The sequence below is a fragment of the Epargyreus clarus genome, unplaced genomic scaffold, assembly GCF_041222505.1.
Source record: "Epargyreus clarus isolate Ecla_fem2 unplaced genomic scaffold, WU_Ecla_fem_2.2 ptg000024l, whole genome shotgun sequence".
In the NCBI taxonomy this organism is placed as follows: Eukaryota; Metazoa; Arthropoda; class Insecta; order Lepidoptera; family Hesperiidae; genus Epargyreus; species Epargyreus clarus.
The window spans coordinates 10,646,750-10,669,631 of NW_027332231.1; the positions used below are offsets into that span (position 1 = coordinate 10,646,750).

Below are 22,882 nucleotides of genomic sequence, written 5' to 3' on the forward strand. Positions count from 1 at the left end.
ATTCCCTCAGATATAAACTCTCTCTTTGTTCGAGAACATTGCTTGAAATTCCTATTACATTTACATTTCTGACCTACTCGTAATAAGATCAGTAGTTTCCAAGCTGTTCGTTTTTATTTCGCAGTATTGAACATTAATATAAAAACAGCAGTAAGTACCTACTTGAAAATAAAAACTACAGAAACATTTCAATTTGTTTAAGACTTGTAGTCGGCGTTGACAGGTTAGGCAGTGTACACACTTGCCGATTGCACACAGCCGGCTGAGCTACGCAAGCTTTTCTAACTTAAATTGCACAAATATCTCACAATGATGTTTCACCTCACGTCGTCGCCGAAGAATGGAGTATGTAGGTATCTACACGCTACGCAAAAACGAGTATAACTCGTCGGGTACGTCTCAGTTAATAAGTGAGAAAGTATCGGCGCTTGAACAGTAATTATTACCGGCGTTTTACGAAGCAAAACTTGTTAATTAACACTGTTGTTTATAAGGACGATTAACAGGTTTAAACTTTAAAAGTCAAATAACAATAAGCAATTACAAAAACGAATAGAAATGACTTCGGTATTATTTGGATGTTGGTTCGACAAAACAATAATTTTATTCTGAACAACAGTTTATGTACATTACAAACTGATGTTCAGAATAAAATTGCGTTACGTTATTAAACTTTTATATTAATACGTACTGACCAATTGTTAGATTTTACGGTTATATAAAAAAAATGACATGTTAAGTTAAAAAAAAAAGACAAGCTCACTTAATTTCCGTTCGGTCGCTTTCCGCGTAGAAGAATATATTGTAACGGAATTTGTAAGTGCTTTCACATAGTACAAGTAGTTCATTTCATTTTATTACAATTACTGACTGGTAAGGGAGGAAACAATCGGCTGGACAGGTGCAGAGCGTCCTTCGGTACCGGAATGAGGACACTCGTTCACATTTATTGTGTTTATGGTGTGATGGAAACTTTACTATATTACTGCCGCCTTTGGTATTAAGCATGTGAGTATTGACATACATATTATTCACACGTATGTACAGTAAATAAATACATGTTTATTTTCATATAGGTACGTGATATGTAATTATGTATATGTATACTACTCAGCATATTAATTTATTTTTTCTCTTTTGCACGTAAATTGATGATTAATATAAATAATTATTGAATTTAAGAATACTTAATAACAAGACTATTTGACATGTTCTCGGTCTAGATATAAACGAGGTTTAAGAGTCTTAACAGCTCTCTAAAACCAATGTAATAAACTTAACGGCTTGTAAACGCCCACTACGTCTGCCACTTCAAACAGAATTACACTATTAGCGTGCAAATTGATTGATTGGTGCGAATTGATGACGCTTACATTTTGGTAAGAGGTCACTGCGACTAACAGCAAAACCTGTTCTTTAGAAACTGATCCCACGTGTCGCGATCCGGATGTGTTATAATGGAGCTATTATGAAAACATCGAGCATACATCAACCTTGTTCTGCCATGTCCCACTGCATACAGATCTACGCAGTCTTTTCATGTAAATGAAACGGCAAAGGGATTTGCAGTTTGCATTGTTCGGCCTTTGGTTGATTTATTTGGTCGAGTTTGGTCTTACGTTGAGTAACGACGAAATTATAAGAAATCTACTTAATATGAAGAACAGATCCATACTGTCCATTGATAAAAGTCTGATTATACTTAGCCATCGCAGAAAACTATAAAAATTGCAAGTTTAAAATTCTTAATTCTACAAAAGTTAAGTCTGAATTAAGCTTTATATTAAACTTGTAAAACTATACATATACTAGCTGACCCGGCAAACGTTGTGTTGCCATATAAATGAAAAAAAATGTTAAGGTTGAACAACCCTTATCACTTACGGGTTTGAAAAATAGATAGAATATTTGAAACTGCGATGGTAGCAAAATCTGTCGAATCCAATGTGAAACATTCCAAAATCAACAACTACTTATGAATTAAAAATTAATTAAGAAAACCTTTTCCCACGGACTAAATTGTGAATCTAAACCATTCTCAAGTCCCCTTAAACACACACAACAAATTTCATCAAAATCAGTCCAGTCGTTTAGGAGGAGTTCAGTGGCATACACACGCACATAAGAAATATATATAATTATAAAGATTAAAATTGTAATATAATAAGTTTTGCAATTAAGTAAGTCGTGACGTGTTCACATGATAGTACTTACATTGCCAATATTATGGAGAAATGCTGTGGAATGAAGGCTTCTCCACGCAAGATAAAGGGGAGATAGGTCATTTAGCACCGCATTATTTTCTAAGTAGCTTTTTGCTGTCGCGTGCTTGAAGCACGCCAGCTATAAGTGAAGCTAGGCTTAATGGAAAAATACCCTTAGGCTAGCTTGAGTAAACTTTCCTCATGTTAAGCTATAATGTATTAAGGAAATAGTGTTAAAATATATTATTGTTAATATCCTTATATTAAATATCGTTACGTACGGTATCTTCTATGAATAAGAAGGATTTAGCTAGAAATTATAATTTACGATGTTGTTGGTAGACTTAACAACTTGGACTACAAGAGAATTCCTAGTTTTTATCAAAGTCCACGATTGTACCTTACGTATACATAAAAAATAAGTTTATCACTGGGTATTTACGAATATGTATGTAAAAGGCTAAAAGCACCCATCACATCCAAACCAATGGACCGCTGACCTGAAGAAGAAAGCAGCAAGTCATTGGATTCATAGAGCACAGAGCCGATTCTATGTCCACCTAAGGACCTTAAAAGGTTTGGCTAATGTATGTGGACTTAGAAAAACATAATTTAAAAACAAACGCAATTTTATGGTTCATTTTTATCAAGAGCAGAATTAAATTCTCTATTGCATATACGCGTATATGTTTAAATGTAGGCACAATTTGTTTCCACTTATTAAAACCTAGTTACGAATAAGGAATGTTGACTAACAAGTTGGAAACGAGTCCAATGAAGATCAGCTTCTCATTACCAAAATTGAGAAGCGCCTCTTGACACAGATCATTTTTAGATACTTGCTGTACCTATAAATTAAAAACTATAGATACATGTAGATGTAGGTATACATTTAAATTTATATTAATACATAGATTTCAATTATGGTTATCTACTGGTCGAAAAAACGAAACGATACGATAGATACAAAATTACTTAGGAATACAAGTCAAAACTACAATTTTTGACGCGATGCTGCCTTGTTCCATTAAGCTTCATTAAAACATTTCCACAATCCTATGCATATTCTATATGCTATTTTCGTATTCTCAAATAAAAAGCACCATAAAATATAATAATAGCAAATTGTCTCGTGGAAATAGAAGCAAGTAGATAAATAAGTCGATTAGCAGCATGTAGGCGATCCTTCGCTCCCCATTATAAATTCTTCACACTCGGCGCAAAAACATCTTAGCGAGTGATGAGACTTGCAAATGCCCAAAGCTTTTAATATATTCTAATCGTATAGTTGACAAATGCTACTACATAACGTTCGATCGATTTGCTCTGAGTCGATTGTCATTCATGGCACACACTCGTCTTCCTGCTAAGTGCCTTTACAAAATGTTTATACGATTTAAATCCGCTTAAAACCACAAATATGAAATGAATGGAACTTGGATCTTTATTAAACTGTTGAAGTGTTATTATGTAATAAACTTGACTGCCGCTTATGTGATACCGTCAAGATAGTTTAAACTACCCTCTCAATAGGTATATTTATAGAAACTTTTTATGGCGATCAAAAGTTTAGTCTCGTAGCACATTATTTGGCAATATACATACATGAATGCATGTAAATAACAAGAGAAAGAACGAATTGCACAAAACATTCAATAAAAATTGAGTAACAAGGTTTTCCGTGACGACCGTGACCGAACACTAATCAGAAAAAAGTCGCTCGCACTTTCATTATTTATTGGCTTGGATCACTTGGCCTAGATTTAATATCGATGGCATAATTCTTTTAAAAATTTCTCTTAAATACATCTGAAAGTTGTAAACGTTCAGTTTATAAAAGGTTTTTGCTCAGTAATATCTTGCAACCATTTGAGGAAAGTACTAATGTTGTCAACATAGACCTCAATCACAATACGTCATTAAGTCGACACCACAAAAGCTCGCAAAGTCGCCAACTTACAATAAGCTCAGGCAGTTGAAGTACCACGGCACGTTGGATTACCATTCCATAAGAAATGGCTTAACAATTCTCATCGAAGTCTCCCAGCACAGCACACTACGCGATTTCACTATGCACAAATTGATTAAGCACTCACATATGAAACAGATTTACTGATTTCGTAGTGAGAAACTTTCCGCGAATACGTTTAGTTCGGTGTTTGTTAGGTACGTTCAATTTTTACGGCGTTCACGTGAAGACTGGCGAGGAGTGGCGCGGCGACGGACGGCGTGCGGCGTCTGCGCAGGCTTCGCGGGAAAGTTCATCGAACGTGCGCGAGTGCCTGTCGCGGACGTACGTATTCTTATTCTGGATTATTACATACTCATTATGATTTTGTATTGCGCTGTTTCTTTTCTGATCTGTGGTCGCTGCTGCGATTGATAGTCGTGAGAAATGTGCAAATATCGACCCAAGCCTAAACGCTACAGATGAAAATGACATATAGAATCATAAGTTCCTAACATTACTAGTATTTAGTTAGTAGTTCAACGGTAATAGGAGCACGTCAAGAGTTTCCCACACTTTGTAATCATTGATGAGAATCGGAGAAAAACCTACTTACGTTAAAATACTTGTGAGCAATTAAAAATCAATTAAGACTAATTGGCTGCTGGCGAAAAATTGATTTCGTATGGTTTACACAAGTACTTAAAATGTTTTGGTTGTAAAGGATTTCATAATATAAAGAAAAATATTCTTAACACAACAAGTGCAATAGTTATTTTTATTTTTGCTTCCTTCCTATTATGCTTCATCTTTACTGTTTGAAGCTTTATATTTTAAAAATAACACTGTAATTAAATTACACTACAGTGCAGTAATACGTATTAAGTACCTACCTATGTTCAAGAGGGGTGCAAAAAGAGTTCTCCTTGTCAGCCGGTGATGCATTGGCGACTCCTCTGGTTTTGCAAATATCCATAGACGACGACGATTACTTTCCACCAGGTAGCCCGTCTGCTTTATCGTTAGGTATATCAAAAAGATGAAACGTTTTTTGAAGTATTCACATTCACATTGGCGTTCGGTATCAATAGCAGAAATGTGTCCAATGTCCAATGCTTTTTGATATGTGAAATAAGAATATAAATCATTTTCCTTACATAGTTTATCGATTTAATTTCTTTCTTTTATGTTTTATTTGGTAGCTTCTATTGACGAGCTTTAGTATTACCGAGAAAAAAATCACCTTTCTATATCGACCACAATGAGACTCAATGGGCGAAAATGATCAGGCGCTTTGGTTTTGCGTTAGCTAAAAGCGCCTGATAATATTTACCGTCAATCGGTAAGCGAATGAATAAGTTATAAAACTTATAAACATCAGAATCCGCCTCACGATGTCTCGCCGATTGTTATAATGGAAGAAAACTAACATGTAGGTATATTATAATACTCTATGAAGAAAACTAAGGATGCCGGACCCGCAGGTATGTTCAGAGTAGGATGTGCTTTTACTATTTCTATAACGACATCAAAAAAGGAGAAGGTATTAAGATTTAAGATGGTATTAAGCATTAAGTACCAAGTACTTATGTTATTTTTTTTTTATTTTTCTACACGTAGAATAATAGATATTTATTAAAATACTCTCGACGTATTATCAAATAAAATAATATGGTTTATCTGTTTTAAAATGTTTGATTTCTTCACGATAATTAGCAAAATCATAATAAACAATATTTTTATGGAAACTAAGAACTTGACTATTATCCGAACACGTTAAGCATTTAAAAACAAAATAAACTGTCATTGGAGCTGACATGACTTGACGTCTGTCAACTCAACAACACGGGCAGAGTGATTCGTAACTTTTGAGTTTCAAAACCTGTGTGATCGAAATCGCTTATTGTTTTCTATTATTGTTATTAAAATAAAGTATTGACAATGCCGAAGGTTTCAGGTAAGTCTATGTTATTTATGAAACCTAGAAACTGCTAAATCATCGTCACATTTTGAGGTTAGAAATGAGTAACAAAAACCTACTTTAAATTTTTGGTATTAATATTGGTTTTTGTTAGTTTAAACCCCTAAAACATGTAAATGGATGAATATTTTAATGAGTTCTAGGTTTGTAAGTGTTGTATTTTACTGCGAGACATCGTCTAAAAAATATGTCAAGGATGAGTCGGTCGCCATAGCCGGCATTCTTGTTTTTGTACTTTTTTTGCGATGCTACCACTTCTAGTACTTTTGTCTATTTTTATTTTACAGTAACAGTAACCTGCTCTATTTATAGCTTCGAATTTGAAAAATGAAGCATTGCTGTTAATTTTATTTCACCCACTTATTTCGTTATTGGTTATACATTCATATGATTCGTATGATTTTATTGTTTTCGGTAATTTGCAAATTTTAGGAAAATGGCTTCCATTGATGTATTTTTCTGAAATAGATGTTGTGTATGTTAATATTATGGTTAATTGTGTAGCATATAATCATATTCAAATCAGGTTTCTCTCTTATTTGTTTACATACTTAATTTTTTATACTGAGAGTATATTAGCCAGTTTAAACCAAACAATTAAATGTACCTGTAAAGTCTTTACATAAATAAGTTAAATATTTGCAAAACTTTTTTGCATGTGCATGTTTTTTATGTTATTTATTATTATGTTAACATTTTTTTACGTAAAGGTGAGGCAATTTATTATGAAAAATATTGTTAAAATACAACCACAATCTATAAAGAAAATTTAAGGATTTTTTAATTGAAACAACAAAATATTATGATGAACTAGTAAAGAAAAAAATTGTTGACAAACTCATATGACAATACAGAGAGTAATTTAGATAAAAACAAAGCTACAAGTGAGTAATTAAAATATTTTTTCAGTTAAAGTTAAATGGGGCAAGGAGATGTATCCAGATGTGGAGGTGAACACGGACGACGAGCCTGTGCTGTTCAAGGCACAGATCTTTGCCTTGACGGGTGTGCAGCCGGAGAGGCAGAAGGTCGTGTGCAAGGGGGTCACCCTGCGTGATGATAGCTGGGCCAACTTCAAATTGACCAATGTAAGTTTAATAACAGTACTTTTGCTCTTTTTACTTCTTTATACTATTATTTATATTGTACCATTGTAAGACATAAGTAAGACTTATGCAAATGTTTAAACATTTAATTAATTATTGAAGTAGCAAACAAGCATGCATTAAATCTGGTGGTAAGTGGCCATGGGCATCTGTAGTCAACCTCAGATAAGATTAGAATCCTACCTGAGGTCAGCTTGAATTATCTGTGGCAAACCCACAGATAATAACCATATCACTACATTATTGTGAAAGTAAATTGTTTTTTACATTACAGTACATATAATAGACATTCAGCTTTGATTAGGCAGAGCTTAACACTGAATTTGAATTAGTTTTGTGATTATTTATAAAAAAAATCTGTTAGTTTCAAATATATTGTGTGTTATTTAAGCTGATTCACTGTGTATTGTTGTTTCCGAAATAAAAAAAACAATTTTCCAGAATGCTCTGGTGCTAGTAATGGGAAGTAAAGAGGAGGACGTGCCAGCAGCTCCCGTAGAGCAGACGAGATTTGTGGAAGACATGAATGAGGCAGAACTGGCTACTGCTGTAAGTAGAGATTGAAATAGATGTTATAAGCTTTTTAAGCCTATATTTTATATATGTGCAATGAAGTACTTTAACAAAATTATCATGGGATAATTGTAATTTTAATTAGATGGCAACTTATATCCATTAGCAATAATAAGTTTGAACAAATTTTTCTTTATTTTAATTGTATAATACAATTTCAAACATTGGTAGAAAAAAAATATGACTAAAGGGTATTGGTACCAAAATTATTAAAACAAAAAGTGTTGAAATATGGAATTGAATGATTGTGTACATCTTTATACAACAAAAGACAAGTCATTGTGTTGGCAGCTTCCCAAATTTTTATAATGTCAGATGTATCTACTTAATATGAAATATACATTGCAATATAATAGCTAAATATGCCAAGTCGTATAATAACAGTCTGCAATCTTGTGATATGTTATAGCACCACCTATTTCTGCCTAATCACAGCAGTGTTAAAAGCTGCTGTGTTTTCCTTTGCCTTACCATACAAGGGAAACATAGTAATATAAAAAAGTACTTATGAACCTATATTAGGGGAGGGAGTGTAGAGGGTTTAGGAGTTCAGAATACTATTGATTAATATTGATTTAAGTATATAATTTTATTTTTTACAGTTGGATCTCCCGGAAGGTCTGATCAATTTAGGCAACACCTGCTACATGAATGCCACAGTGCAATGCCTAAAGACTGTACCAGAACTCAGAAATGCACTTCTCAATTATGATGCATGTAAGTAATGTATGCTTATCTGTATGCATGTTTAATTATGTATGTTAACTTTGGTTAATTACAAAGTGTTTGTATTACATGGTACTCTATTTCCTCCTTTGATAATGTTATGAAATAAATGCTTTTTTTTGTCTTATGTTTGAGTAAAATTTTGATTAGTTTCATTATAGACAAAATAAAACCAAACAGAAACAAACGTAAATACGGAAATAATAATTGGGAACGTTATTTTATAAGATCAATTTTGTTTTTCACTTATGTATAAAGAGTCCGACATAGATTTAAAATTTATCTCAAGTTTAGTAAACAAAAGCCATTTTGTCATCAAAGTTAAATATATTGAATTTTGAAATAAGAATATTTTATAACAACAAAAGATTAACATTAATAGAACCCATAAAATTCATATAATATTGAATAGAAGCACTTAAATCCTATTCACGTTGGAGATATTGATTTGTTCTGTAACTATGTCTAAATCTGCGTGAGACAACTATTTAATATCCAATTGTGTTTTAAATGCGTGTGAGTATCTTATATTATTTGTCTATCAGCGTCTGGCGGCGGTACGGCGGGTGGGTTAACGGCGGCGCTGAGCGAGACGATGCGCGCGCTGGAGGGCGGCGGCGCGGGCGCGTGCGCGGCCGCCGCGGCACGACTGCTGCAGGTTAGTGATGGGACGATGTGAATGAGTGAATGATTTTAATGAGATTCTAGGAGGAGGAGTATGTCGAGGATGTTTGGCCATATGTTTGTTTTTATGATTGGATTGCGAGTGTACCTGTCATGATGGTACTTTTGTTAAAATTACAATGTTTTTATCGAAAAACAAGTAGCATAAAAGTTGTGGGTATTATTGGCTACTTGCATTTCTAATTTAACTTTGTGTGAAAGTAAGAAATCCGAATCCGAAGCGTTTTCTAGCTAATTTAATAAATTGTTATCTATAACATTAGTAATAATTCTTTCGAAAAAACATAATTATTTACATGTTAAAAATATAAAAATGTTTAAAGAAAACTCCTTTATTTTCTGATTCAATCTTTTGAATATTTGGTGAACGTCATTCGGTTGATGTTATGATCCCTGAAATCGGACCAAATATAAATATTATACATCTCTATTACAGGCGTTGCACGCGGCCGCGCCCCGCTTGGCCGAACGCGGTGCGGGGGGTCAACTGGCGCAACAAGACGCTTCGGAGTGCTGGACCGAGATCGTGCGTGCTTTGCGTATGCGACTGCCCATCGCGCCCGCGCCTGATAGGTAAGCTTAGTTATGTAATAACACTCGCCGAGCAATGACGAATAGACGCAAGTAAAAGTGTGTAAATACTAGTAAATAGCCTACTCGGCTGTTTTCTCCACGATTCTTGTCCGTTTACCGCAGTGTTTAGGTGGTCGAATCATGGGTGATTCTAGAGATTCCACTGCAATACCTATTTGTGCCTAAAAACAGCAGTGTTAAGTGCTAGTATATTCCACTTTCATGAGTGTGGTAAGAGCAAACTTTTCCGAGGCATTCCAGAGTCTTCAGGGGTCAACTGTAGCGAACGTCAGTTTAGAATCTAATCTTATCGTGGGTTGATTATAGATGTTCATGGGCTGCAGTGGCCACTTACCTTCTGGTAAACTGCATACTCATATGTTAGTTTAATATTGTTAAAAAAAAGTATTTTCATTGCAAATCAAAATATTAGGTGTTATTATTCGTAAGCAGTTTCTACATACATATTAGTGCAGCTGTCCTTTACAAGTTGTATTCACTCAATTCCTAAACAATAAATGTCTAATATACGCTTTTCTTTAATATCCAATTTATGTTCCAGCAAATCCCTAATCGAGCAGTACTTTGGCGGCACTCTGGACGTTGAGTTGGTTTGTAGCGAGGCGGACGAGCCGCCCACGCGCACGAGTGAGACCTTCCTGCAGCTCTCCTGCTTCATCTCGCAGGACGTCAAGTATCTGCAGTCGGGCTTGCGATCGGTGAGATTATGTTCATTTAGAAGGTGGTAGAACCCTTTGTGGTTCGACTCCGGCGGCACCACCGCCACACCTATTTCTGCCTCATAACAGCAGTGTTAGGCGCTGCTGTGTTCCGGTTTGAAGGGTGTGGTAAGGGAGACAGACTTTTCCGACACGTTCCAGCTTAGTCCTCAGGGGTAGCGGCGCATCTGTGGCCGACCTCAGGTAGGAATATCTAATCCTATCTGGGGTTGATTACAGATGTTCACGGGCGGCAGTAGCCACTTACCATCAGGTGGACTGTATGCTTGTCTGCTACTCCTATATTATAAAAAAATATATATATGTACAGGCTACATAAATTTATGTAAGGCCTCTTCTAACAATGTTTAATGATTGCTATCAATGATAACCGGCACCAAAGGATTTATTGGGTTTAGAATCAAAATTGGGATGCTACATTATGCATCAAAGGGCAATTAACATACATGGTAACTCAATCAACTCCAGACCGCCCCTGACATTGTTTAACTCTGTAGATAGGTACAGATCTTCACAAGTCATAACACAGGTTGTGCATGTCATGCTATTTTATGTAAGTAAGTAAATAAATATAAACCTTATTTTGAATAACTGATAACAAGATAATGATAATTGAAATTGTTTATTTGCAGAAAATGGCTGAACAAATTACAAAAATGTCTGAAACATTGGGAAGGGATGCGGTGTACACTAAAACAGTAAGTATTAAAGCCAACTTGTAAAACAATCTAAAAATAGCGCCTTTTGCTATGAAATACAGACTTGCATTATGTATACATCTTACACAGACATCATACTTATCCGAGGCATTCCAGCTCAGTCCTCAGGGATAGCGGCACATCTGTGGCTGACCTCAGTTAGGAATATCTATCCTATCTGGAGATAATTACAGAGGTCCATAGGCAATAGCTACTTATCATCAGGCGGACTGCATGCTCGTCTGCTACTCCTATATTATATAAAAATAAATAAATTATCTCTTATCCGCAGAGCAAAATCAGTCGTCTGCCAGCCTACCTAACGGTCCAGTTCGTTCGTTTCTACTACAAGGAGAAGGAGTCGATCAACGCCAAGATACTGAAGGACGTGAAGTTCCCGCTCGAGCTGGACGTGTACGAGTTGTGCTCGCCTGAGCTGCAAGAGCGACTCACGCCCATGAGGACGAAGTTTAAGGTATTTTGTGCATAGTAACGTATAGTAACGTATAGTATAGTAACGTGTCCTGGCAGGGTCGCCATGGGATGACGTGGGAGGTGTAAATTATACGCACCTATTCACTTAACAGGGGTTGTAAGATCACTAATGTGTTATTCTAACAACACATTCAATGTGTCCTATAACTATGCATTGTACATCTAAATACGTAACACTACATACCAGTATGATGTCGGCCTACAATAGAAATATATTTATTTATTTATCTATGCACATATATTATCAAATAAAATATTAAGTAATGTAAAATTATACTTTATTCGATTATATCCATATTTTTATATTGTCAATCAACAATTCGGTTGCCTGGAGACTTAATATGTAACATGTATTTTTTTCTTTTTTATATAATATAGAAGTTGCAAACAAGCGTGCAAATGACCTAATGCTGTAGAGTTGAAATATATATAAAAATCCATAACATTTATTTCCAGTTTGCAATTTTTGTTTGTATATTCGTGTGTGTCCATGTCACCCACGACACAGGGAGTTTCAGTGTGAGTGCAGAAAGCTTCCAATTTTTGCACATAATTGTAATGTATTTTTTCAGGAGTTAGAAGATGCGTCCATTGAGACATCTGGCAACTCGAAAAACAAAAACCATGGTGATAGTAAAAAAGACAGCAGAAGAAAAACGATTGTGCCATACTGGTTTGAAAATGGTTGGTATAACTGTATTTTCTGATTTATATTTTATTAATTGCAAATAGCATTTAAAAAAATCGTGGCTTTTCTTTTACTTTTAAATACCTAAATACTAAAATTATCACGTCCTATTTAAGCTGGTGAAACGTTATATTTAGGTAAACTTTGTTTACGTCTTGCATTAGGATAAGGACCCTAAGTGGCCGTGATACAATGTTATCATTTGATTAATAAAATAATGCTACGTTGTGTGTGATTAGACGTGGGCAGCAACAACAGTGGCTACTACCGCTTGCAAGCCGTGCTGACGCACCGCGGCCGCTCGTCGTCATCCGGACACTATGTGGCGTGGGTGGCGCGCGGCGACTCCTGGCTGCGCTGCGACGACGACAGCGTCGCGCCCGTGCCCGAGGACGAGGTGCTCAAGCTGAGCGGCGGAGGTACGTGTGTTGTGGCGGCAGTGACGTCAGCACTGCGCGGCGACGACAGCGTCGCGCCCGTGCCCGAGGACGAGGTGCTCAAGCTGAGCGGCGGAGGTACGTGTGTTGTGGCGGCAGTGACGTCAGCACTGCGCGGCGACGACAGCGTCGCGCCCGTGCCCGAGGACGAGGTGCTCAAGCTGAGCGGCGGAGGTACGTGTGTTGTGGCGGCAGTGACGTCAGCACTGCGCGGCGACGACAGCGTCGCGCCCGTGCCCGAGGACGAGGTGCTCAAGCTGAGCGGCGGAGGTACGTGTGTTTTGGCATGGTTACCGTCAACACACGCGGTGAATGAGGCAGGATTGTTAAGAAGGTAGAAACCACACCAAACTTCTAGTCCGATCGAAATATAGAAACGAGTCACGGCGCAACAGCAAATTGTAGATATTGACGGGACGAAAATAGCGCGGGACCCCCCGGCACCCGTCCGCTGCCCGCTCTCGCCCACTGGTACATAGCTGCATTAGTTTGCCCTTATGTTTCTACGGAGTATATGCTTGTAGTTATGTTCGACCGCATTGGCTCTCTGAGTACATTTGCGCACAATAACTTAAGAGCGGACTAGAAGTTTGGTGCGGATTATAGTAGATATGTACCCAGTAGCAGTGGAGTGGTGCGTACAGGCAACAAGTACCTTTCGTCCGTTGGGTGTCTGCACTGTCTTTTATTTATAAAGTATGTCTCGTAAAGATGGTCTGGAAATAAAATAATAATAATATATTACAGGTGACTGGCACTGCGCGTACCTCCTGCTGTACGGCCCCAAGATCCTGGAGATCCCCGAGGAGGAGGAGGAAGAGCCAATGGTGACAGACGCACCGGAACCCGCCGGGAACCCGCCCACTGCGCTCGCTTAGTTCACACTTCAACAAGGCTGAAACGCTTGTTCAGTCTAGGAATGAGAATGTACCCGCTGCCGAACTAAACGCACATTGATATGAAGGAGTTTAAGGAGTCTGTGAGCAGGAATTTATCGGGACTAGTGGCGCCACTAATGTATTACGAACAATGTACGAATGTTACGAATGTGTACTAGACTACAGGCCCATGTTGAAAAAATTATGGGTCATTTGAACCACCAGGTGACTTATCTAGAACGATATAAGAGCATAAAATAATAAGATTCAGCACTATGCCGTCACTTGTAAGCTGTCCAACTGAGTGCAGATGAGAATTCGAAAGTACAGGTTGAGTGAGTACATTTTGGTCACATATTTTTGTACGACATTCTGACCACCGATAGATCCATTAAAAATAATAAGAAAACGCACAGTACCGTACAAAAATAGTGCGCCACAAAGTCGGAATTCTTTTTTATTTTCCGACAATTACCGGGGTAAATTTGGTCATTTGATTTTGTACGGCATCTGTGTCATACTATTTCAATACTGCTTTTAATCCATTATTTCGCAACGCCGTACAAAAATCTTTTTTATCGATATTGAACCATTACCATTGAGATATTATCATTAAATGTGTTAAAAGTATTGAATTATCGATAATATCGCATGATTGCGCGATTTCACCTATTGATATTTATGGACCTTCGTTTCCTAATATCAACTATGGTATCCATAATTTCGTACGTTTGTGCATAGTTCTAGTGACTGGCGTGAGGAAAAGTAGATGAATTGTTCCAACTTACTTACAGAACAGAATCTCTCATTAACACTCCTGTTACAAATATACCACAAGTGGTTTCGGTAATATTATTTTCTTAAAATCTCACAAATCACAAACTGATGGGCGGCTATAAGTCTCATTCCTAGGCTATTCTAAACATAAGTACTATTTTCCGTTCGTGCTGTATAATTATATTATTTAGTTAACTTGTTAGATGACCCCGGAAATGTCTCGCTCGATACTGTGACTCGCTTGGTGATTATGTTATAAATAAAGTTGATAATTTAAATTGGTCTCTCATAGGTATACTTATTTGTTATTTGCAAAATAAGTAAACCCCCTTTTTTATAAATATAGGAATGCATTTAAGGAATACTTAAATAATACAAACTTGCTGTTAAGAAGCGTTATATTAAGTTGGCAGCTAAATTCCCGCCATTTTTTATATATTTTTTCGTATGTTTTAAATTAGTTGAACGACGACGTTGTGTTCTCCCAGTTAAATATTTATTCTTGTTGTAGACAAGTAAGCGCCTATGCGGAGTTTCGTTCAATACTGCTGCAAAATTGAAAATTTGGTTGAATGTTTTTTTCAAGTCAAAACCAAGTGATTTCTACCAAAGAGATTAAAAACCATGCTAAACGTCGAAAATAACTTTTAAACAACAAAGGTTTTTTTATTGAAAAATAAAACTTAAATTTGGCGGGATGTTACTTGCCAACTTATTAAATTTCTTGTATATGAGAAATAATAAACATAGCAATGAAATTACTTAAGAAATGGGAGTTTACTTTTACCAATTCTGAATGTCGCAAAATGCCGATACTATTGTCTATCGTCCTCTCAAAGGAACGTGTATCCTGAACATTGAAACGAAACATTGAATTGAAACATTTATAAGAAAGAATACATGGTATATTGGTTTTATTTATAACAAAAGAAGGCTTATACTTTAAAATAAGTTATTTAGTCTTATCAAATATTTAATCTTGTTAGTAGACTTACATTGTAGTTTTGTAAAAGTTACAGTATCTAATAATTTATTGGTTGAGCGAGATTTAACATAATTTATTGTGAATAAGGCATTTAAAATGCTGCTGTTGATCGCTTAGGCGCTTTGATTTAATTAGCATTTCTCATCGTCGTATGTTCATTATACAGAATGTATTGAATTTTATAAGACTAATTAAATTTACTAAACAATTTACTTAATAAAATTAAATAAATTTGATAAACTGATCGCGGGCTTTAATTGTAGTTCTTAGTAAATCTTGTAACTAGAGAGGTTATTCACTCCATGTAAATAGTGGTTTTACCAGCTGTTTTGGTCTATACCGGGAAAGTTCGGGTATTAAATATTCACTATTATAATTCACTAATGTAAAGGCCCTCTAGTACATGATATATTTTTCCTCCTGGAAGTGCATTGAACTCACGGAGCGGTTTCATTTGCCTACCGAAGATTTGAAAATTTGTCAAGCTTTGGGAGGAATAACATTAGATTAATTGACTTATAATAACAGGCATATGGCGCATTCAAAACAATACAAACTGTTGAATAAAGCAACACCTCTGGTTTGTTCGATTAGTAGCCACCGCGCCTCGCGGTTAAGGAAGCCCCCATACTTGCACACATAACACATGACATCACAGAACACGGAAATTAATCCCTCTATGAAAATAAGAAGTAACGTCTACATACATTTCCATATACTATGCGTTGTGGTGGAAAACGCTCAGTGAGATCGAGGCCTTGAGTACGTTAAAGTCGCCGTTTGTAATTAAAAGAGAATCGACTCGATTTTATCTATAACCTTTGACGTGTAATAAATATTATTTATCTATATCTATCTAATGACGATATCCATAGATTACACCTATGTCAATTAATTACGATCCCAAAGTAGTATATGTGATGAGTAGATGTGAATATATAATGTTATTGTATACATACATACATATTATATACAAAACGAGCTGTGAACATTATATTCTCAAATAAATAATAACGCTTATTATCACTAATCAACAAATGCTCCTGAAATCTATGCTAATATTTCTAAGATAAAGTATACGAGATGTTTTTGGAGTACAAGTGTCGATGGCTGAAGAGCGTATTAGCTTTCGCAGCAGGGTTTGCTTTAGGACATTTGTATTACATATATTTATTGAGAGACATACCGTTTCCCTATCATATGAGGTTCTATGGTTGGTTGGTTCTAAGTCTTCTTTTAGGTAAGTAATTTTGGAGCTCGACTCTTAAAGATTTTTTAAACTGATCTCTCTATGTACAAGTCATTTTAGGTCGCACTGCTGAGCTTGAATTTCTGCCAACAGATATAAGGAAAGTATATAACACGTTGCTTCAATGGGCCTGTACCATAGATATATTATCTTACTGACGTAGGGGCCTGTACCTATGAAATGGTATTTGTTTATAAAATAGTAACTATAATTGATTTAACAGTATAAGTAGTAGAAAAGAAAATATAGTGAACAAAAGGCACATCGAGTGATCTAAAGATACTTGACCAAATCATAAATAAAAATCTCAGATAATAATTACATATTAAATCGTTGTTTTATTCGTACTTTCATTTTAGGTATTGGTAACGTCATATCGATACAGTTGAGATGTACATCGCTGCTACTGTTGCCCATGTATTGCGGAAAGCCTGGCCGAGGCGTGCTAAAAGCCGTCGTTCTTATTTACGTTATTGCTGGTAGTCTGTATTCTTATTAAAATTCTTTTTAAGAGCCGGTATACCAGAAGAGTTACACATTAACGCAAAGAAGCACATTACTACATTTTTCAAACGCCAATTTTATTTACATTTTTTGATCGCGGATCAAATCCAGAATACTCTGCGTCTTCGACCGATATGTTGATGGTTGCGCCCTGCGGGTATTCAAAATAAATTGTCATTTTCTTTATGATGGACGTACATGGCGAGAATACCTAGTTGGTAAAATAATGTTCGTTATTTATAAATAGTATACGTTCTTGTTTTTTGAGTACACTTAATCTTTGTGTAGGTCCTGTAACAAACATGGGATTAAACGCTAAGGAAGTTGTCCGAGTTTTTGCTTGCAGTGCTGAACTGTCGTATAATCTCACAAAGACGAAATATTCCATGGTAGCTGGCCCGTTGAAGATAGCTTTATTTGGGTTGAAGTCTGAAATCGCTGAGCTTAAAGATACCTTCAGGTTTGTATGAAAACCCTTAAACGGCGTAGAGGTCTTGTGACAGACGTAGGCTCTATCGATCCATAGTCCATGCACCAAATATATTCAATTCAAAACAAAGTTTGCCATTATCGAATCATTTGCCATCATCAATGTGATAAAAGGAATGTATCGCAGCTTTAGTAAGATATTTGAGAAAATGATTAATGTCTTTTATTTTGTCGTAAAGTTTGTTTTTGAAGAAATCTGCAAATGTGTATTCTAGAAAATAGAATATCTTAAATGGACGCATATTAATATGTAATTTAAAGTTTCGTTATGTTTTGCATTTACAAAGGTCTATTCAGAAAGTAACGGGTCCGATTCAACACGAAATCGAAGATTTTACAGAGCAAGAAAAGATTAGAATAGAGAATGATCACATTGATGCTATGCTCGGGAACTCGTATCGCTCTAATGTTATTGATAAAAAATATAGGTAAGCATTTAAGGCTTAGGTAAGCATTTTTGATTTAATAACATAAAACTGTTCCAATTTCCCCATAACAATCCGTGATCAACATGTACCATGATATTATGTGCTTCTAAAATATGTATGTGTACCGGATGTTTTTGTGGTAGGAAGCTAGAACTAACATTTACATACCTACTTACTTCTATTAGTACCCGTTTTAGCAATTGGATTACGTTTCCCGCATTGAGTGGCTGCATTTAAAGTCCAAAAGTAACTGCGACAGCTGCTCATAATCCGAAAATTAACTAAATCGTCGATTGCCTATATAAATAGTAAGTAGTTGAAGCTGTGGTGCCGCAGGAACCGTATGACTACCGTAATTCGCGTAAATAGCGTTTCCTAACACCAGCCATATACTTATTTGTAGCTCAAGAACAAGTGACAAAAAGGAACTACTGCATCAAAATAAATACTTGAAGAAAACCGAATATCGCTGTGAACACCAAATGTCACAAGGCGTGTACAATTGCTTGAAGGCGTGTACCTTGCTTTACAATGTATGCTGTTATGTCCGTAGCGAAGATCCTGCGGCATTCTGTCAACCCCTGAGACTTCCATATGTTTGCAACTTATCATATCTGGAAGATAACTTCACGTGTAATAGTTTAAGACAGGTATGTATTCTAAGGCTATAGTGTACAAAATAGACTCTTAATTTAGCTATTATATACTATCTACCACACGTAAAAGTGGCTTTCGAATATTGATCTCAATATTGTTCTAAAAAAATGCTATACATAATTTTCCGATGATAAAGTAACTCTTGATAATTTACAGGTTGATCCAGGACTAGGAGAAGGTTACGCGTTTCTTAAAAGAATAAAAAATGAGTTTACTAGAAACCCTAATTGTATAAAAATGCAAAACAAAATATCTTATGTGCAAGACTTGTATGATAATCAAGTAAGTTAGGTAGGCTATTACCAACTGTAGGAGTAATTCTACGTCATATACGTGACTGACACATTTTTTAGATATATACAGGTGAATTTTTCAAACGGGCCTTCAGGGCCAAATCCGAAGCTGTAAGGATTAGCGAAAAATGCTGAAAGTAGTTACGAGGCCGATTTTGTTAAATACTAAAACTGCGTCATTATATTTTTTATATATCTTTATCCCTGACCGGGAATCGAACGAGTTCATTTTGATAAAAATACATCCTCTATATTATTATAAGGATCAAATTCTGGGAAGTAATGTTATGGGACAAATTAAAGGAAAAGGAAAATTTTGAAGAAAATACATTTTTTTTCATACATTGGCATACAAATCCTTAAGGATTATACATAGCATGTGACTTATGTATAATTCTTTAGGATAACAAGCATTCAGCTCACCAGATGGATACTGCTGTCAATGGTCATCTGTAACCAACTCTATATACGGCAGATAAATTAGAACACAGCAGCATTTAATACTGTTATTAGATAGAAATTGGTGCAACGTATCTAACATCTCCAAATTCATCTGCCTACTAATTGTTCTCTAATAAAAGGGCCTTCATACACAATATCTATCTATAACTAAATTCTACCTACATCTTCATTATATTTTAGGATGCAAAAGAAACTGGGAAACTAGTGATGCATGCGTTTAAAGAGAAGAACATGATAATGCAATCCGTCATCACTGTAGTCAACATTTGCCTGGCTTTGATTTTCTTTCGTATAGTTTTCGCTGCGCAGAATTACCACGATTTGTATCTCACTAACATAGAATTTGATAACGTTTACGTTACCAGTCGATTTAAAAGAATAGATTTGAAAAGAAAGAAGAGAGATAAGAATTCGTTGCTCCCTTTGAAAAAGGTATGAGTAATCGGTTGTTGTTCAGTTTTTTATCTTTAGTCGATTTATTATTCATTCATGTCTCGAATATGTTTACCTGGTATTTATAAGTAGGGTTATTTGAATCCGGTAATCATTTTCCGTAAAAATCCTACGTAAAAACCAACCAAACAAACCAAACATTACTGTATAGGTACGTACCTATAGCTTTCTTGGAAGTGGTTGTTTTTTCTTGGTCCTCACAAAACTGTAAGGTTTAACTACTGTAATGATTGATGATATGTTCAGGAGCAGTAAAAATAGCACGGTTTAAAAATGTGTACCATCACATATCTTGGTCGTTTTTTTTTATAATATTGGAGTAGCAGACGAGCATACAGTCCACCTGATGGTAAGTGGCTACTGCCGTCCATGGACATCTGTAATCAACCCCAGATAGGATTAGATATTCCCACCTGAGGTCGGCCACAGATGCGCCGCTACTCCTGAGGACTATGCTGGAACGCCTCGGAAAAGTATGTCTCCCTTACCACACCCTTCAAACCAGAATACAGCAGCGCTTAACACTGTTGTCATTAGGTAGAAGTAGGCGTGGCGGTGGTGCCGCCGGAGTCGAACCGAGAGTCGAAAGGGTTCTACCACCTTCTAATTTATTTATTTTTTGGAATACAGTTATCTTAACTTTAGTCAAAGAGGAGCTATTAAGTACCTCATGACTAAATAACATTACATTATTAACCAGATGGAAAGAAACAAATACGTGGATGTCCATTCGATGTCATACATACCATCAGAGCGAAGTAATTTGTTGACGCAAATGCTCAAAGTGATGCTAGAAGTGGTGACGGCCACCACCTTTGTGATGCTCGACCGCCTGTTCTTTGAGGCTCTGGACGTTGTCAGACAACATGCTGGGCAGGAATCCCAACAAGAGATGGGTGATTTGAAAATCGAGGTTATTTAATTAAAAGTTTAATAAATATGATTAAATTATTATAAGCAGGTAAAGAAAACGCACGCACGAAAAAGAAATACGTTCCTACATTATCACAAAATCTTAACTACGGCCGTGCCGCTTTTTATTTCTTTTTTTGTTCGACGAATATTCTTCTTCTGTTTTTTATCAACACCACGTACTTTACAAACTATTTTCTATCTTACGCTCGTCATGTACATTTACCCGTGAGTACATGTAATAAGTAAATTCCATCTCAAATAACAATTCTGTAGTAGATCGCACAATAAATCCTACATAACGCAGGTTGAAGGGACAGGCTCATTAGCCGACATGGTCCGCAAAGTGCTCGATGGCTTAAGGAACCCCAGGATGATCAAGCGGGTCACCAATGTGTGCCTGCCGAGACCTCGCGCGATGCCCACTATCTACTACTTCAAGATTTACGGTGGATATTTGTGGATACTGCTCTTGCTGTATCTTAACCCTTATACGCTGCGATTGCGAAGGTTAGTATATTGTATGTTAAATTAATATCAATTTGAACATACATCGATTTTTATTAGTAGATATATAGGTTTTCAGCTGCCTTAGAAATTATATGACTATTTATTATTATATTTATTATAGGTAATCAATTTTTTGAGCATTTAATTGAAGAGTAAATAATAATTATTTATTGGATTAACTTCGCACTGTGTTAATACATTCTCATTGAATTTACAAAAGCTACTAAAATAAATAAAACTTCTAAAATTTTGGCTTGCAAAAAATTCCTTAAATGAACCACTGTTTTATGAGAATACATTTTCAAATACAAACTTCACAGACTTATCTGCAGTTATTTCTATCCAAACCGTGAAAAGCAGCGCATATTGCATCTCTACAATGATATATTGAAAAAGAGATTGAAAATGCAAAAGACTTTACGAAGAAAAGCGGTGCGAACGGTTCGCGCTCATTATCTCTCTGGGGAAAATTTGCTAAGTCTGAGGATAAGGTACCCTCAGGTGCTTGGGTGGCTGGCGATCCTGCCAATGGCAAGGATGCAGTGTATGATATGCGGGGATACAGAACCAAGGAATGGTGACTAATATTAACTATTTATTTTTTATTCTTCACCAAATTAGTACAATCATCTTTGTCGGAAAATCTCGATTAGTACCTATTGGGTATTTAGTGTTGAGAATTTTGAGTAGTCCTCCATCAATCCGCAATGGTGCAGCAGTGAAGTACGTTTCAGGCCCTTTTTTGCGAGAAGAAACCCCTTTTCCAGCTGTACATAAATAAGCTCAGTCAATATACAATTCAGAACAGTGTATTGAGGGAAATAATCATATGAACTTAAAAAGTACTTTACATTTACATTCTTACTGATTTTGCTTGTCTATAACCAGGTCCATCGTATCTAGAGGGTTGGTACTCATGCACATCGTCAAAGTGTCCTTTCGTGTACTGTGCGGAGTGCTGGCGCGAGGCGGGCGGCCGCTGCCTCGCCTGCGACCCGCGCCTGGCGCAGCTCAGCGACGTCGACTCTATCACTGATGATGAACCACCTCGTTATTGAAATTGTATTTCATCCGGCATAAATGCGCAGGTGGATGATGAACCACCTCGTTATTGAAAGGATCCTGTATGTAATTCAGCATAAGCCCGCAGGTGGATGATGAACCACCTCGTCATTGAAAGGATCCTGTATTTTATTCGGCATAAGCGCGCAGGTGGATGATGAACCACCTCGTCATTGAAAGGATCTTGTATTTTATTAGGCATAAACGCGCACGTGGATGATGAACAACCTCCTTATTGAAATGATCCTGTATTGGTCCGGTAGTGTACTGGTAGACCGCGTACCTTCGTGTTTGCAATATTGTGGAGTGAGCTAGTTGTACAGTAAAGTTCTATTAGTGGCTAGATAATTAGTAAAACTATTTTCACTTT

General features: G+C 36.3%; 3 protein-coding genes across 3 annotated transcripts in view; 2 read left to right on the top strand and 1 right to left on the bottom strand.

The window, feature by feature from the left end:
- LOC140752437 (ras-related protein Rab-23) overlaps positions 1 to 4,456 on the bottom strand; it is a 31,841-nt gene extending 27,385 nt beyond the window's left edge. The window contains exon 1 of the mRNA XM_073086731.1: positions 4,165 to 4,456. The gene's annotated coding sequence lies outside the window, so the exon portion shown is untranslated. The remainder of the gene's footprint in view (positions 1 to 4,164) is intronic.
- Positions 4,457 to 5,951: 1,495 nt separating this feature from the next.
- On the top strand, positions 5,952 to 13,881 carry Usp14 (ubiquitin specific protease 14). The gene is made up of 12 exons (XM_073086465.1): positions 5,952 to 6,109; positions 7,043 to 7,221; positions 7,681 to 7,788; positions 8,415 to 8,529; positions 9,084 to 9,196; positions 9,659 to 9,795; positions 10,358 to 10,514; positions 11,168 to 11,233; positions 11,526 to 11,708; positions 12,301 to 12,412; positions 12,656 to 12,835; positions 13,601 to 13,881. The coding sequence occupies exons 1-12, from the start codon at positions 6,094 to 6,096 to the stop codon at positions 13,729 to 13,731; spliced, it is 1,497 nt and encodes a 498-aa protein (XP_072942566.1). The 5' UTR covers positions 5,952 to 6,093; the 3' UTR covers positions 13,732 to 13,881.
- A 424-nt stretch (positions 13,882 to 14,305) lies between these two features.
- On the top strand, positions 14,306 to 22,686 carry snky (ubiquitin protein ligase sneaky). Its single transcript, XM_073086899.1, has 11 exons — positions 14,306 to 16,733; positions 17,102 to 17,221; positions 17,535 to 17,706; positions 18,023 to 18,163; positions 18,567 to 18,813; positions 18,977 to 19,102; positions 19,756 to 20,007; positions 20,729 to 20,941; positions 21,248 to 21,450; positions 21,771 to 22,027; positions 22,339 to 22,686. The coding sequence occupies exons 1-11, from the start codon at positions 16,577 to 16,579 to the stop codon at positions 22,506 to 22,508; spliced, it is 2,058 nt and encodes a 685-aa protein (XP_072943000.1). The 5' UTR covers positions 14,306 to 16,576; the 3' UTR covers positions 22,509 to 22,686.
- Positions 22,687 to 22,882: the final 196 nt, after the last annotated feature.